The 17,262-nt window shown below is 42.8% G+C and overlaps 1 protein-coding gene across 1 annotated transcript; it reads right to left on the bottom strand.

Annotated features, from left to right (window-relative positions):
- Positions 1-439: 439 nt before the first annotated feature.
- Positions 440-15,363, bottom strand: LOC119165354 (uncharacterized). Its single transcript, XM_075870453.1, has 9 exons — positions 15,235-15,363; positions 13,642-13,748; positions 13,092-13,182; positions 11,527-11,688; positions 9,014-9,149; positions 7,632-7,729; positions 6,138-6,263; positions 2,630-2,916; positions 440-1,303 (listed from the first exon to the last, which is right to left on the bottom strand). Exons 1-9 carry the CDS (start codon positions 15,283-15,285, stop codon positions 1,054-1,056), a joined length of 1,308 nt encoding a protein of 435 aa, XP_075726568.1. The 5' UTR covers positions 15,286-15,363; the 3' UTR covers positions 440-1,053.
- Between the last annotated feature and the right edge of the window lie 1,899 nt (positions 15,364-17,262).

The raw sequence follows: 17,262 nt of genomic DNA, 5'->3' as shown, positions 1-17,262 counted from the left end.
GATTTTTTAGCTCCCATATAGAAGAGGAATTGCATGTTGGTTTGGCAGAAAGGTACATGGACGATAGATGAAGTTGTGATTCGATGCGGCATGACATCTAACAAGATGGGAGGAGGAGGAGAAAAACTTTATTTATCCCAAGAGGGAAAGGTACAGGGGTGGGAAGGCTAGGGAGGTTTAAAAGGAAGGCTAGGGAGGTTTAAAAGTTTTAGTCGACTGATACGGATATTCCCAGAAACAGTGACAAGAAAAAGCTGAACAATATTAGAGGCATTATAGTGTTTGTGAGCGTGCAAAAGTTAGGTTCTCAGGTGGAAAGTGGGTACTCAAATTGAGACCTAAATAATGTCTAATAAAGAAAGATTGTCAAGCTAAAAGGAGTGGAAGCAATGTTGCGATGCAAATAACAACGAGTGTGATTCACACGATTGATCATGTACGTAATATAACTATTCAATTATTAAATGTTAAATATGATAACTACGAGGCATTTAAGAGTGTCTAAAGATGACATGAGTGGGTTGCTTTTTATGCCCTTCAGGAAACGAAATTATTACCCCTATTATGTTTCAAGGTATTCATAATTATGATACAACGGCAACAAATAAAAGTCCTGTGGTCCTTTTACATATGTCCCTGGTGCTGGTGCTTCCAGCTTGTCGATAACGCCGGGAAAAGCTTAGTGTCCCTGCATGAGTGAAAATCGCTCCAAGATGCGTTTGTCTGAATTCTACATGATTAGAAATCATATGTGAATAAGAGCTTTCCCCTGATTCATGAACAAGCATCATTCTCGTTTACGGCATGACGTAGAGGACGCGGCTCTATTATCGGTGTAGAGAAGCATAAGACACTTTTGTGTTGAAATTTTGCTAACGTGAAAGACCCAGCATAAAACGAAGGAATGAATATATACAAATCTCGCTTTATATTAGTATAATATTTTTAATATTTCAGCTAATGCACGCTATCGCTGACCAAATAAACAAGGACGTATCTAACCGTGTTGTGTAAACAGTGATAGTGAAATAGTTGGTGCACTGACACACTTCTTCACTGCCTCCCAATGACACAACTCTTGTGGAAAATGCATTCGAGAAGAAGCACTAAAGTGGCGAAGGCGAGCATCCACAGTAGAATAATGAAGCTAGCTTGTACGTCCTCCAAGTGCAGCACTTCGTACTGTCCAGCAGCAGCGTCGCTTCCACTTCCGTCGTTACGGTTGAGGAAGCAAGTCGCTGGTTTGCGGAATATTTCATGGTGGTGCATGAAAGGCACGGCTCCTTCCAACAGCCAACGGATTCTGCAAACATTAGCATGTGTGCGTGTGTATTTATTGTCGATTACTTCGAACAGGTTTATTTTCACTTCATGGCTACAGCTGTTAAATCAGGGACACCAGTCAAATCCAGAAGGAAGCGATAAAGTTATGTTAGTTGTAGAAACCAAGATTGGGTTTTAGTGGGATTTTCGTTTACCCATCTAAGTGATAGTTCACTATTCTTTTAGCGGAATACAAAGACTTGATGAGCCAGGCTTTCGTCGGAACCTCCATTTCATAAACTTAATGTTGTAACTTTTCTGTAAACGTGCGTCTGAAAGGACGTGCGCTTGTTCCATGTGCCTTCCTTGTGTGTTCAAATTTCACAAAGATGTCAGGCATGATTGAGCAGTGATTATGACGCTCGGCTGCTGACTCAAAGGTTACGGGTGCGATTTCAGCCGGGGCAGTTACGTTTCAATGGAAGTAAGCTGGAAAAGGCCAGTGTACTCAGCGACGTACGTGCACACAAAGATCACAAGATTGTCACAAGCTTCGAGACGCTCCACTATGTCGTATCTCACAAGCGTAACATGGTTTTGGAATCATGAACCCCCGGTATTATTAATACTTGAAGTTTTCATGAACTTGAGATAGCATTATTACTTGAAGTTTTCAATCACCGATTCCACCTCTATTTATTACTTTTGTACACCAACCGGCTTCATAGTGGTTCTAGCCGCGCTTCTATGTCAGCCACATTAACTCGCTGTATCTTTTTATATATGTCTCTTTAATATGTGCGTTCGCTGACAGGTGCAAGTACTATTTTGAAGCAATCAATAAATGGCTTCACTCATGTTTGGTTTTGGCGAGATAAATTTCCGATACTGCTGCTAAATCTGCCATCAATTCTAAGTTTAAACGGACGTTACATCTCTAAACGTTGTGAAGAGCACATGTTTCCCCGCCGCGGGTATAGTTAAAATTTCCGACTGCGCCACTCACACCGATAGTCACGCATGCAATCTTTTCACCGACACAAGCCGTGACAGTTTGTTGGTTGTGTTGCGTGACTACCACACCGTAGGTTGCTGAATGGATACACGGCCGCGGTGACCTGACTTATGCAGTGGCGAATTGCAAGAGAAATTTGTGTTTATAGTTAGGTGCACGCTAGAGAACCTGAGGTGGTCAATGTTTTCGAAGCCCTTCATTACAGTGCTTGGTATAATCTCCGATAGTGGTTCTGAAACGTAAAGCCAGCTTTTTCAAAAATAAATAAGTAAATAACATCGAAATTAAAAAAAAAGATCAATTTGGTGAGATATTCGGTGCACGTGCAATGCAGCATATAGCCTCTCCTACCTGCGGTCCATTGCAGCGACCAGTCGTGCATCCAAGCGCTTGTTCATGTACCACCGGAAGTCTGCTGTCTCGATGCGCTGCTGCGACACGTGGAAGAAAGCCGGTTGCAACTTATCGCAGTGGGGTGCGATGAATACACGGTTGCCCGTTGCGTCCATGATGATGACCGTCTCGCCCGCTACTACCTGGCGCAGTGTCCGCATTGAGTACACCTCGCTCTGCTGCAGCTCGCCGTTCATGCGCTTGATGCGTCCGTGCAGTGCCCGGTAGCTGTCAAGGCCTGATAGCTGCGTCAACAATGTCGCGTATGGGGGATACGGAGGATATGTTGCATATCGAGCTTGCAAACTGGCCGCAAGCGCACCATAAGTGTGAAATGTAAATCATGCTGTACATGGCATGCATGTCGTGATTTGCTCGTTACCTTTGATTCATGTTCGCAATACAGTGACGTCACTTGACGCCTCTATACTAATTGATTGATTTGTGGGGTTTAACGTCCCAAAACCACCATATGATTATGAGAGACGCCGGAGCGGAGGGCTCCGGAAATTTCGACCACCTGGGGTTCTTTAACGTGCGCCCAAATCTAAGCACACGGGCCTACAACTTTTCCGCCTCCATCGAAAATGCAGCCGCCGCAGCCGAGAATCGACGCCTCTATACTAAGGCGTATATCCAGGTGTATATAGGAGAAAAAAACAATGTAAGTGGGACGGTTATTTCTGATGTCGGCTATTGCGATTTTTACACTGGCACGCTAACCTAAGTTGCGTCGAACCTTAGATAACGTTGTATTTTTAATCGCGACACTCAGTGTAATGTAACTTGCTTCACAGCCAAAAATAAGGATAACGTTTCGCGTGAAACAAGTCACGTGATACTCAGCTTCGTGCTTAAAAAGATAAACGTTACTTAAGGTTTGTCGTAACTTAGCCTAGCGTGCCCGTGTAACAAGAATGGGCTACGTCCAGATGAAGGTGAGCCAATATGGATGATTGCAAATAGCAATTTTTTAAAATCAAGATTTAGAATGCGAAATAATTATCGCGTGAAATAAAATTGTGTTGGAAGGCATATGCCTCACGATTCTAAATCGTGGTTTTCCTGTCGGCGTCGTCAAACAATGGACGACACTTATACAGTTCACAGAAGCTTACAAATGGCCTCACAGTGGGCGTATTTGGGGGGAAAATGCTATGCACGGTCGCAAATACTTGTGGCCGCATTATGACTCTGAAAAGAAATTTCCTTTATCAAATAACAGTCGACTATGTTAGGGCAGTTGCTGCATTGTTATTTGAAATAGAAGAAAACGTTAGAAACAGGAATAACGAAGATGGGAGAGAAAGAACACCAACTGACAACTAAGCACTTTAGTGAAGCGTTCGCAATATACAGTCGATTGCAGTACATGTGCAAAACTGCTTCACTTACTGCACATGCAGGAAAGAAGAGACAAGGTATGTCAGCATGCCGCAGTATCTGAGAAAGTTATAATCTAATATCTTGAAAAAGAAAGAAAGAATGGAAGCAAGAAAAACAAAACAATTTCCAACTTTGCGCCACATCTTCAAAGTGCTTCATTGCGCATTAGAGAGCCGCAATCATCGCCGCAGCAGCGTAGTCGTTGTGGTATACTCAGTAGCAGTTGTCTGCTCACGCGAATTGGTCGGTACAAGTCAACGGTGGCTGCTCACCAAATGGCGGCCGACAGAAAGGAGACAAATATATAGATTGTGGCAGCTCAGACAAGCCATTAAGCATTTGCTGCCACATTCACCCATGACTTTTCATCTCCTGCTCGTTTGGCTGACGAATCACATGCGTGGTGTAAGCAGTCTCCCGGGAAACAGACTAATAGCGTCGCGTTGGTAACGCTGTTATTCATCGCGTTCGACACGGCGCTCCTGGCAGAGTTATACACTTGGTGCACGGGCACGCTAACCTCGGTTACGACAAACCTCAGCTTTTATATTTTCATTGCGAAACTGAGTGTCATGTGACTTGCTTTACGACCCAAACTAAGGGTAACTTTTCGCATGAAGCAAGTCTCGTGATATTCAATTTCACAATAATAAAAACTGTAACTGAGGTTCGTCGTCACTGAGTTTAGCGCACCCATGTAATGAGGAAGTTCGCTGCAACGTGCTTTAACATGAGTTTAGAGAGGCAGAGGCATCTTGTCTCAGGCGAGACGCGAGATAGGTGACTGGGTGTAGAAAATGAACATGTTGGTGTCGCTTCAGCCTCTTCGAGTTGTACCATGACGGTGTGCATATAATGGATATTTATCTTATATCCAGCATGCTGCATGGTAAGAGCACCACTGAGGTTGAAAGGGTTCGGAGTAGAGTACGTTATCGGCGAGTATAGAACACGGTACATCATTGAAGATGTATCGTCGGTGGGTAAGTACCTGAAAGTGGTCTCAGAAGAGACCACATTTAAATTAATGGAAAAAAGAAAAAAAACAGCGAAGGGCGAAGTGCGGACTACGAGGAGAGAAGCGGATTGTTGGATCAACGTGCTGCCTCTGATCCAGTGGTAACAAAAACAAGAGAAGCTAGCCTCTTACTCTATGTTGGGCAGTGTAAAAAACTTCAAGGGCTTGGTTTAAACCACAGATCCCGCCATTTGCATGTTTATCTCACGCTTTTCTTGAGAGAGGCGATGGCACTGGCCCTTGTTTGTGCAAAATGTGCTCTAGACAAAAATAAAGCTGTGCATGATAAACCTGTTAGTCCATCCCCATCCTTAAACGTGTTGGGCAGGCGAAATGCTAGATGCACGTGTACTGTACGATTTTATTCTGTCTTGAAGAACGTTTAGTTAGTCAAAAGTATCAGGGGCCATTTGATTTGGTGTCCCTTATAGCTTAATCAATTTGAGACGTTGACCGTTCCTAAGCAACCACAATCGTAGATAGCCAGTGTGTACTAAACTTCCTGAAACTTGCGAATAGTATCTTGACCACAGAAAAAAGAAATTTTAGTTGTAATGTCTTGCCTACTTATAGCTATGTTTGTTTCATTGTTTGTAGTTATGCGCCAGTACTCTGTTTAGAATTCGCAGCCATTTTTTCACGAAAAATGATTGTTCACGTGACATAAAGAAAGAACACTTGCCTTTCCGTGTCAGCCGACTTGCCTATCTGTTCTCTGTCTCTGTTTCGCATTGTGCAAGTCTTTGTAGTACATTTTTATGCATGAGCTTGTCTCTGTGGCACGCTTCGTGAATAGTCAAGAGCCTCAGCAAACAAGCCTTGTTAACCACGTTATTTTTTGGGGTCGACAGATTAGACAAAGTTCTCGTTTTGCAAACAGCGTTTTTCACTTTTGGACATCATTGCTAATGAGAGGATCAGCATCACGATTGGTTAGAATTTTTTTCTCCTATGAACTGTTATAGCGTTAAGACCCATTCGTCAAAACGTGTTGTAGTCAATATGCTGAGCATGGCAAACATTGTTCGTTGGAAGCGATTCTATTAAACAATTCTGTCTCACCTGAAGCATGTTCATGAGTGGAGTTGCTTTCAGCGTCACTGGACGTATGGGTGGTCGCCGTGATAGCATTTCTTCGAGTGTGTCAATATGGGGAACTGGAGAGCGGATCAGCATCGCCGCCTTGACCTGTTTTCAATATATAAAAAGATGGTGATGTTAAATTCGTTTAGCGACAGGGTTTCTAGAGAAAATCACCTGAGTACACGCTGTTTTTGTAACATTACTCGTGGAGAAGAGGAGGATATTGTAAAAAAAATATCTGAATCTTATTCCTCGCGGAAATCGGTGTCATGGTATGCAGCCGGCGAGTAATTGTCTGCGTTCAACTTTTCTTGGCTTTGAGGCAAGTGTTACGAGGTGGATTGATGTTAAGTACAACAGCTGCGTCGCGGGCTTCCTAAGAATGTTCGCAGCACTGGCGTTTGCGACTGACTTAGCTGGGTAGCCTTACCACGGTCAAAAAACAACCTCAACTTGCACTGAAACTGGTACTTGGATATGTTGGTTGATGTATGAGTTACCAGCGCAAAAAAAAAAAACACCAAACACTTAAGAAGAAACGTAAACTTACAGCACTCAACTAGCAGCATATTTATTGCATCGAACGCTACACCTCATATATGGCACACATCAAAGCAACAGAAAGATAATATCATGAAAACAGGCGATGAAAAAACTTAGTGACACCTGGTTGCCTGAAACAATAATTAACCAGTTAACCAATCGAATTTCGACTACTCTATCACTTTGGTCACCTTTTTTTGGTAGCCTAAGGTGCTGCGCACCTAACCTGATCAAGACGCTTGAAGGAAAACAGGAAGAAGACTTCTCGGTCCTTGAGACAAGCGCGTGATGCTACAAATGGCTATGCCATATATACTTCATTTTTCCAGCGTTACGCAAAGAAACGAGGACAATATACGACAGCCTACGACAGCCTAAGCCTGTCTACTGTATAGCCTCTGATGAATACGATGCGTACGACAGCATACGATAACGTAAGAAGAATACGACACCGCACGACAGCCTAGGACTCTGAAGTGCTCTGCACTTAGAATTCCTGCTCCGGTGACATCAACCGGCAGTAGCGATTTTTTGGGGTGGTCGCTCACTGTATACTCACTGAGCTAATGGAGTAGTTAGCCATTCACGTCGTGGGAGTGAATTAGTCAACAACTCGACCCACAAGGACACACACTGTATTTCTCCGAAGTGATCCGCGACTTTAGAACTTGTTGTTCGGTTAGCTGGTAGCTCGTCATATTGTGAGTACATAGCCGCACCTTAGAAATCCGCAGAAACACGCACCCACTCAGACTTACCCCCACTCAAGAAACACACACACCGTAAATGATGTGTGGTGTTAATTGAGCGAAAGGAAACGGGAATGTTTCTAGGGATTTTTAAGCTGCGATAAAATATTTACATATGATGATTTGCGGTAGAAATACACAGCACGAAGCGCGCCTTTGGTAATCAGTGTTGCGCTCTTACCTGACCCATTATATACTGGCCGATGACGAACGTGCCGATCATCCACGATCCTAGGAGAATCCGAGAAGCCGTCGAACGCAGGCGATTTGTGCTTGTCGCTGAGTGCGTTTTTATTCGTTCAAGTTGAAAGAAAAACATCGCAATCCGTATTAGAAATTGACTACGATTACAATTTGGAATTACTATGAGACACGTACATGTAGTATGGAGGAATGAACGAGTGTTTCAATAGCGCAACCAGGAAAATAAAAAACTGAAACACTGCTATAAACAATAAGAGGATGTAAATGTACTTAATGGAGCATTATTTTAGCTCATCCATTCAGACCGATTGTGATCTTCGTAACGTTTGTTACATGCTTTTGCTAAAAAACCAGGGTATAAAAACAAAACCACCGTTTGAATGCCAGCTCTATATACGAAGCTGTCTCAGTAATAGCCTACTGTAAAAAATATACAAGCACTTTTTTTGCTCTACTTTTCCCTCTCTGTAGTCGTTACCTCACTCCGCAGAGTTAATGCATCTTTTGCCGGTTTGGTCTGTGCTCGCGTATTGCGAGCGCAGCTGAAGATGAAGAAGGCAGCGACAACGAAGTAAAAGATGAAAAGAGCGATTGCTGGTTCGCGAAGATCGTCATTGTCTGTCCCTCACCAAAGGCGGCCTTAACCAGCACCCTTGTTGAAAATCGCAACAGCATCAACATGATCCACTGTTTCGGAGCGACAACATGTTGTGGAAGCCCTATACGTGACCAAATTATTTTGAAATCAAGGGCTTCACATCCACCCTCCTAGGAAATCACAGAAATATTTTTTAGAGCGAAGTCTTAGTACACATGTCTCACTAACAGCACAGTATAATCCACAACAACACTGCTGCAATTTATGAAAGGCAATCATTGTTGCAGATCGCTTATGAAGATGACGAACTCTCAATGACTCTAGAGTGCCAGCATTCAAGATACTTGACACTGTCTTATATGTTTGCCACTTATTTGTGTTTACTCTTATAATCACTGAAAATAGGGTTAGCTTGCATCTATTCTCAAGACAACCTTCGTGACACTTATTGATACAGTGGCACATTATAGCGAATTGTCAGCCGCGTGCTTTGGGCAAAAAGAAAAAAAAATCATAAATGGACAATCTAATTTTCTGAAAAGTTGTATGAGCATAGATATGTTTGTTACAGAAAGGTCTCCGTCTTTGTTTTCAAGAATGGAATATTGCTCATTCATTTATACTAATAAAAATGGCTACTTCGCCACTGATAAAGCCGCACTTGCCCACAGTGAATATTTTTCCGGGTATTTGATTATTTTTGCCCACAGTGATTATTTTTGTAGCGAATAATTGCAATGTCATATTTAAACACCACTAACACTTGAGCAGCAGTGATTCGGCGTAGACCCAGAACACCCACTGAAGTGTGGTCATCCAGTTCCTTCTGGCAGTATGCAGTGACACGGCGGAGATGACCACAAGAACGGCCATAGTGGCGAACAGTAGCAGCAGAGTCTGTGCAGATTGTCAAAGCCCAAGCAAAAAATTTGTGACGATTGCGTTGCACCAAGGAACTTATTATAAGGAAAATAGAATTCTAGAGGCACAAAATACGATTATCGGTAATTTCTTAACTGATTTATTATAGCTGCTAAAGTGACCTGTACCTTCCTGACATCAACTACAAGGGTAGGAATGTTTCGGGCTAAAAAAATGCGATGAAATCTGTGTACAGACTGGTGCGTATTAGTTTAGAGATTAGCACTCATAGTAATGTGAAGTCGACACAAAGTCAGGAAAGTGAGCACTGAGATTGGTTTCATCATGTTGATTCACTTGGTTTTTTAACGTGAGCCATCCCACAAAATGGGATGATATATTGTATACATTCATATGAATTTTTCTTACATAATTCGTAATGCCACCATAGCATCTCAGTTGTCATCACTTCAATTCGTCATGCAGTATAATTAAGATGTTAGGTTATCTTTGGTGAGCCTAATGGTGAATACCACGTGACTTGGCCAAGATGCCTCTGTTTTGAACGTTCGATATATCGGAAGAAAGAATACCTATAAGCCGACCCTGATGAAAGGAAGCTCAAAGTTCGCTATAAATAGCCTACCTGTTGATCAATTTCAGGAGTTTGCTCCTTAAGCATGCACCCTGTTCGGTAACCGTCGGCGTGCACGCCGGTGTTGCCATGTACACTTTTCCGGTCGCCGCACCGGTTGCCTCTCTGGTGATTCCAACCATGCTCACTAGCTAAGTGCTATCACTATGTGTTTAAGGAGATGGCACGCCTTCCATAGTGGCGTGCCATCTCCTTGAATACATAGTGATAATACATAACTTTGTGGCTAGGTGGGACAAGCTACCACCCGATCTAAAGGGTACAGCCGGATACATCCTTGCATCCAGCCATTCGTCGGTTTTTGATTACCCCCGCGCTCGACTCCTTGCCACTACGTCCACTTCGTTCTTGGGCGTCGCTTAGTAAGCACGGCATCAAGTGACAAGTTCCTACGATGTGGGTTAGGCACGGGTACCAATATCCTCCAATGCCCCCTCACCTACTACTCTCAATCACGTTCAAGAACGCCTGATGGCTCCACGTGTGCCATTTATGAGTGTTTGGCATTTGACTCATGGCAGCGGCCAGTATGTCGTAAAGGGGCAGGTGGTTAATGTGCTGATCAACGTGGCCAACAACACTGTGCAGTGGCGGTTGGGGAACGTGCTCGACAACGCTGCTTTCTACGTACACATCATGCGCCAGCTCGTTAATAAGCCTTTCTACAGCAACGGTCTCGCCAAGAAATGCCTCGTGCACCTTTGTGTAAGCTCCTCTAACATCCCTCGCTTTGTATATCTGGCGGTGTTCTGTTTCTAGCTCCTACAGCCCTTTTGCTAGATTACAATGAACATGATTAGTTATAGTGACATCTCTAACATGTTAGCTTTCCGCTCATAATCACAAATACAGGTGGTCAACAGACGCTGATGCGCACGTTGACAATCTCGGAACTGGTGTCAATTAGTGCGAGTATCTAGGAATAAATTGACTAATTAGATACTGATATGATTTGTGCTTCTGGGTGCCCTTTTCATGTATGTGTTTATGTGTGTCAAGCTTTAATTTGACAGCTTTTTAAATTATAATAATTATACTTCATATCATACTTGGTGAGTTTCGTGGTGTAAAATACAGCGAACACAGATGACTGTATTTATTCTGCTCATTGGAATAAAGACGCCAGCTTCTAGTTCACCGCTTGTCCTGTCACCCCCTTCTCTTTTTTGTCGTCCTTAAGCACTGAATTTTACCCAGTGAAGCTAAACTAACCGGCACAGTCTTTTACGCTGCTTGATATACTTGCATTTCGCCTTGACCATGAACGTTTAGTTCAAGTGTAGGTATCCGAAAATTCACTACAGTGGATTTGGACCTTGTTGCAGGGAAAGTATGCAAAATAATATGCACTTCCACATTGTACGTGACTTGTTCTACAACATTGTGACGTGTTCACACAGTGGAATACATTACCTTCAAAATCATTTTTCCTGGATAAAAACATGCGGCTAGTTATACTGCTTTACAAGTGAAGAAAATGTTGAAGTTGTATTACACTTTTTATAGATGTGAATACACTTGTTAAACTGACTTGCCTGATGAATTCAGCATTAAGCTCTTCATTGTTTCAGCATGCACGGACATATTCCTTCTTTCTAAGGAGTGTGCCTCCCACCTGATGCCGTGACTGGACACACATCTATAGGAATTGCATTAGCATAACGTAGCATTGTAACCCTGTGTGGATTTGCAGTGCGATTGCTAAATATTGCACTGCTGAACACAAGCTTCTCGAGGCACACGTGGTAGAAATGTGACCTTTGGCGGGAAGGAGTCGGTGGAAGAAAATGCGCCAGGCAAGTAGGGTCTCTTCACTCCACTCAGCATTGGCACGTCTTCGTAGATGTGCGCCTCGGCCACATGCACGTAGCGCAGGTAGTCCACTTTAAGGGAGAATGGTCCCACAGCTACGTCCGCTTCCTGCGAGAGGCGATGAATTCTGTAGGACATCACTGTTTTTTACAAGCGACGCCTGTAACGAGTTGTAGTTGACGTGGCAATGACAGCGGCACCACTTGCGAAAAACAGGGGCCAGCTAGTCAACAAATGTGGAGCCCACGAAGTTGAGCCTGCCCCAAGTGTCGCATGTGCGGTATTCGTTAATAATTATGCTCTCTAAATAGTGGGCATATCGGTCATCAGCGTTTTCGTATACAGCAATTTGATACTTTATTGAAGTAACTTGTCATTTTCACGTTTTCACATGTCATGGTTGCCGGGGTGAACGAATTTTCCTAATTGTTGCCAGACGCAACAGTAGGTGCAATGCCTCGCAATGAATCTCCATTTACTCACAAGATCAATGAAGGTTCAATTCTTCTCAGAGAGGAAGAAAAAAAAAAGTGGGATGTCTTACGTACATTGATACGTTGTTGAGATTGCAGGATTAGGACCAGCTGTCTGTTGGATTCCTTACAATGAACACAGACGCAACGAAAGCAGTAACATGTCTATATTGAAGGTCGGGTGACGGCTGAATACAATTCTTCATAGCGGCCAACACACACACGAGCAATGCACCGTGGGCAGTCTCTTAATCAATTCATTAATAACAGGCACGGTCGCAATATTTGCTCCCTATGCTGCCACCTGCTCCCTGGCGGATATGGCGGGGGAAACTATTCCCGATGTTTGCAATATTCAAACACGTTATAAGGCATTGATGGAGGTGACGGCGGTGGTCGAATTCACAGTATTAGAGATGTTTTCTACGGCTGAGCCTCTCATAAAAGAAGGCAATAAATAGTGGGGCGTTTGGCCCGGCAGTTTTTTGCCGAATTTTAGTAGTTGAAATATTCACGCGTGTTGACTTACTAACTTATGTACCACAGCGTGAATTCGTAACCCTTTCAATAAAATCTTGCATAACGATGACAATGCAATGCGTCTAGATATCGGTTTCATTGTTTTCTAAGGCCCGACAAAATCTATAGTAGTATATATGGCTGGAAACGTAGTAGCAATACTCTGACTTTGGCCTGTATGACTACATTTTGGCTGAGTGTGCGTTTATTCTTTTGATTAAGCCCCATTCGTTAACATGAGCTAGGAATTCAGGCACTGTACAGCTTTGTGTACACCTGATTTTTTGATGGTTTTTGTAGATTCTTGGATTCTGCACTTGTATGCGAACGACCATGGCTGGTCGTGGTGGTGATCATCGGTTTGTAGCTTCTGTGAACATCAATCCTGCGCAGCCCCTGTGTTTCTCCGCTTTCAGTATCGGTGCAGGGCTATCATCACCACATAAAAAAAACTGTTAGAAAGGACAAGAAGAAAGCTGCTTGATGTGAATTTTGTTTACAAACACAATGGGTACGTACGTTTCTTTGCAGCATTCCGAGTGGGCCGGTGAAATTACCATCGTCAAGAAGGTTTCCCCAGTACTCGTCCACGCTGTCTAAAAGATCATAGCTGCAGTATAATGAACACAAAAATGTGAAAGCATTGCCTAAATATCTCAATCATGGTACACTTACTCTGAGATGCACTAGTTCATCAAAGTAATGTCTTTATATATGTTTCACTATAGTGGAGGACAGCAAAAATTAGGTCAAAATTTGTTCTTAACTAGAATGGCATATAAACTAAAATACACAAGTACCTAATTTTGAGAAGACACGCTCACTTGCGTGTTGTACCTGATTTCCATAAAAGAACAATAAATCAATAGTGAGTCCTTCATGTAATTGTCAGGAGGAAGTTTTGGTATTCTAGTAAATTTTTATTTAAAGAGAAGTTTTCTGGATAGTTGAAAAGTCAGAAGCGAGCACATAATCAGGAGTGCTTGGGAGAGAAAAAAAGAATGTTGTTCAGTGGTCATATATCCCAAAAGATTAACTGAGACAGCTCACTTCAGAATGGAAAACTTACCTGATGTTCAGGGATGCCGTGATATTCCCGAAGAGTGAGCCCGTAAGCCCATATACTTGTCTCCTTCCATCTCGTACTGTTGTCATCGTGTAGGGGAAATAGTCAAACTGAAAGAGTAAAGCTGAAGTCCTTACGTAATATTTTCAAGGTGTATAACGCAGGACCATGACACACACGTACGATTGCGCGTTGCGTAATATACGTGGTTTTAAATTTTTTTTTCACGCTGGATAAACGGAGTGGTATTTGGCAGTGTTGAAGAATATGTGAAGAGAAATGTCTTTAGGATAATGAAAACGCACTTATCTGTCCCTGAAACTACTTGTTAAGTGAGCTTAATACACAAGATAAAGGAATCTTATTCTACGTTGCTTGGGTCTTATGGTTTGATATTGAATAACTAAACTTCTTGCATACAAACATAAATAATATGGCAAATAGTTTTCTAGCATACTTGCTTGGAAACTTTTAAATATGCCCTTGAATTTGAGTTGAACACATGATCATTTTTTTTTCATTTAGCAGGCTACACCAACGGGCAAGATGGCAAGTCGTTCCAGGTGCAAATTTATGAAAGATGAAGGCATATTGACTTTCTGAATATCTGGACACAATGTATGCAATATTTTTCTAGGCAATGCATTGAGCCATTTCTTGTTGCAAGCACTATAGTGAGCCATTTTCAGTTTTTCTTGCGGTTTCTTTTAGGGTAGCCTGTTCTACCTTATTTTTCGTGCGTCGAAATAGAGGTTTGACAGTTCACACAAACGCAGCCAAACGGTGCGGCATGTGGGCAAGGCATTCATTCATGTCTGCGGCAGTACTGGGCCGTGATTTACACGAGTCATTTTTGTTCTGAGTGCAGTAAAACAGCACTTAGAAAAGGTTGAGTAAAACAGCACTTAGAAAAAGTGCAGAAAAACACTGGAACGTAACTTATGATGAAAAGTTTTTGGTAAAGTGCTGAATAATCGCCGCCAACTCACTACTATTCTCAAGTGCCAAACATCACTGAGAATGCAGCTAGAACGTAACCTACGCAAGACGTATGAGCGTGAGCTGGCTCAATAGCCCCCGTTTATGCTGCTCGTAGAGGCGTCGGTGAATGCTTCGTAGAGGCACTAATTTTCCATATGAGCCAGTTTACGCTAGTGCGTAAACGCGTAGTGTTTTAATAATACATGAGAACTAGCTCGATTACTATTGGTATTTTTCCAAAGCCCGACTTTCCTAAAGATAATTATTTATATTCGAGGCCAAACAACCAAAATGCTGAAGTAACCTAAATACAATTTGATATCGACCAGACACTGGTGAGCTTGGAAGCTTGTTTTGTAGCTACAGGTGCTGGCCACCTAGGATACTTAGTGCTCAATCGTTGACCCAAAGGTCGCGAAATTCTTGTTCCGGCTGTAGTGTGCGAACTGACATCGAAGGAAAATGCGAACGGTCCGTGTGCCAAGTTTTCGGTGCGCGTCGAGGATCCCCAGGTGGCCTAAATTTCCAGAGCCCACCACTACGGCATTTACCCCAACCATTTCCTAATTTTTAAACGTAAAATTCACAGCCCCGATTACTTTTCAAGATACTTACTGGGCCCTTGACAACTCTGAGGACAAGGTTTCCCAAGCCACCCTCAGTCATCGTGGTTCGGTATGAGCTGGTGGTATGCCGCCAAGGTAGTCCTAAAGGAAGAAAAATGCCGTGCCGGGCTTCTTTCTGTCTGCTTATGCGCTGCAAGACAGATACAGAACACGTCTAGGCCGAGCTAAAGCTTTTTAACCACGCTTACAGAGCGTTTCTTACCCAATCCCAATATTTTTACCCGCTGTTTGCGCAGATATTCAACCTAAGAAGTTCATCTTGCCGCATAGCAACGTTTGTGAAAAGATTGTATCGTATAAGACTGCCAAGACATCGAAAAGCTAAGGAACTTTGTCAGAGCTGGAGAAGAGACGCATCCCCTTGGTGTCATTTCAAAAGAAATATTTCGTGTTCCCCTCGTCACCAGGGATACAACTGTCGATACAATCTCATAAGTTGCACTGCGTGTCGTATATGCATAAGTATGAGACTTGCGAAGCAAACACCTTGTTGGGATGGGTATGCGAGAACTCTAGGCAAGACAGTGCGGTATTTCTGGCGACTATAACACTTACCTCCACTCCACGTTGTTAGATATCAGTGTTTGCCCTTAAAACAACCATTAGGAACGAAAATGCTTTGCAATCGTGCTTGCTTGGCGTGACGAAAAATATACATAGGTCAGTGCGAACTCGCAGAGATCCCCGTTGCCGATGTTGCACTCAGCTGCTTCAAGTGAAGTTGAATACTTCGAAAGGGCATTGCGTCGTTAGCATTTGAAGGTCGATAAGGCAAGATGCGGTAACTAGCGAAGCGGAACATAGAAACGCTTCACGAAAACATTGACAACCCAGCAATCCACCAAGTTAATTTTCGAAGATTCGTGAAACTTGCAAATTTCAGGTATGTTTGCAGTTAATAATGATGTTCCGACACAGTCTTCACGTGCATGACTGCGCCCTCGAATTGTTGTTTCTAGAAACTCAGCGTCACAAAGTCATGTCTGAAAGAGATCTTTATGCGCTACGGGATAAAAATACAAATAAGCACGAACAAGTGAGGACATGCGAGGTATTTTATCGTCTTCGCTATCGAGTCTTGTTTGCTTGGTTTATAAGTTTGCCAATATACAGTCAGATGGTTAAATGATTCCCGGTAGCTGAAGTCACCTCCCATTCACCCGGAGTCAACCTGAACCTAAAGTGAGTCGATGAAACAAAGTCCTGTTGCCTCACATAAATACAGGGTCGGAACGCAAGCGGAGGTAAAGAATATTCATGTGTCGAGAACTAAGGACACGATACCCAAATATGCATATAAATGATAGTCCAATTACACTAGGTCTGCGAAAGCATTTTGCAGCGACTGCCATATCACACTCCAGAAACGCTCAAGCCTTTCCGTGCATTGAGATTCCGGTAGATTTCTGTATTCTTTTTTTCACAAAAGATTCATCTCATGAGGCAATGCGAACACTTTCAGTTTTGGGAGTTGAAAATCAAGTGTACCTCCAAGAGTTTTATCGCTCAGACAAACTAACATGCTGAGGGGGCAGGTTCACATTACAGTACTCCAAATAAAAGTATATTTGTCTACTTCCCAATTCTTGGTGCCACCAAAAGCTTAAATCATTTTAGGCCAAAAAAATAAAGCTTATGAAAGCTAGCGTGACGTTCCGTGTTTATATATTACCACGCGTGGAGTTGCAATTTCATGACTATTTTCTTCAGAAAAAAAAATATACGTGATTTATTCAAAAGCTAGTACTATTTTCGTAAGTGCTGCGCTCATACACAAGGTCCCTTGATATGCATACACTGACGTACAAGATACGTGTTCGTTGTCGTATTTCATTACGTGTATACTTTGGGGCTTTCAAGCGGCACATTCTCAGGGCTCAATACAGCCATGCACAACAAGCGCAGGAGTTAAGTGATAAGGAAAAGAAGAAGGAGCGTGAAGAAAAGGAGAGAGAGGGCTAACAGGAAAGAGAGGACAGGATGCACAGGCACGATGAAGAGCATAGGAGGAATACGC

This window comes from Rhipicephalus microplus, chromosome 8, assembly GCF_043290135.1.
Source record: "Rhipicephalus microplus isolate Deutch F79 chromosome 8, USDA_Rmic, whole genome shotgun sequence".
Lineage (NCBI taxonomy): Eukaryota > Metazoa > Arthropoda > Arachnida > Ixodida > Ixodidae > Rhipicephalus > Rhipicephalus microplus.
The sequence above is the reverse complement of the archived record's forward strand: the minus strand, read 5'-3'. Positions and strand labels throughout refer to the sequence as shown.

Bases quoted from the DNA above. Each gene is read 5' to 3' on its own strand.
- LOC119165354 (XM_075870453.1), bottom strand. From the start codon at position 15,285: ATGACTGAGGGTGGCTTGGGAAACCTTGTCCTCAGAGTTGTCAAGGGC. The intron at 13,749-15,234 runs GTAAGTATCTTG...TTACTCTTTCAG, and splicing joins TCAGAGTTGTCAAGGGCCCA to TTTGACTATTTCCCCTACAC. The intron at 6,264-7,631 runs GTAAGAGCGCAA...TATTGAAAACAG, and splicing joins GCCAGTATATAATGGGTCAG to GTCAAGGCGGCGATGCTGAT.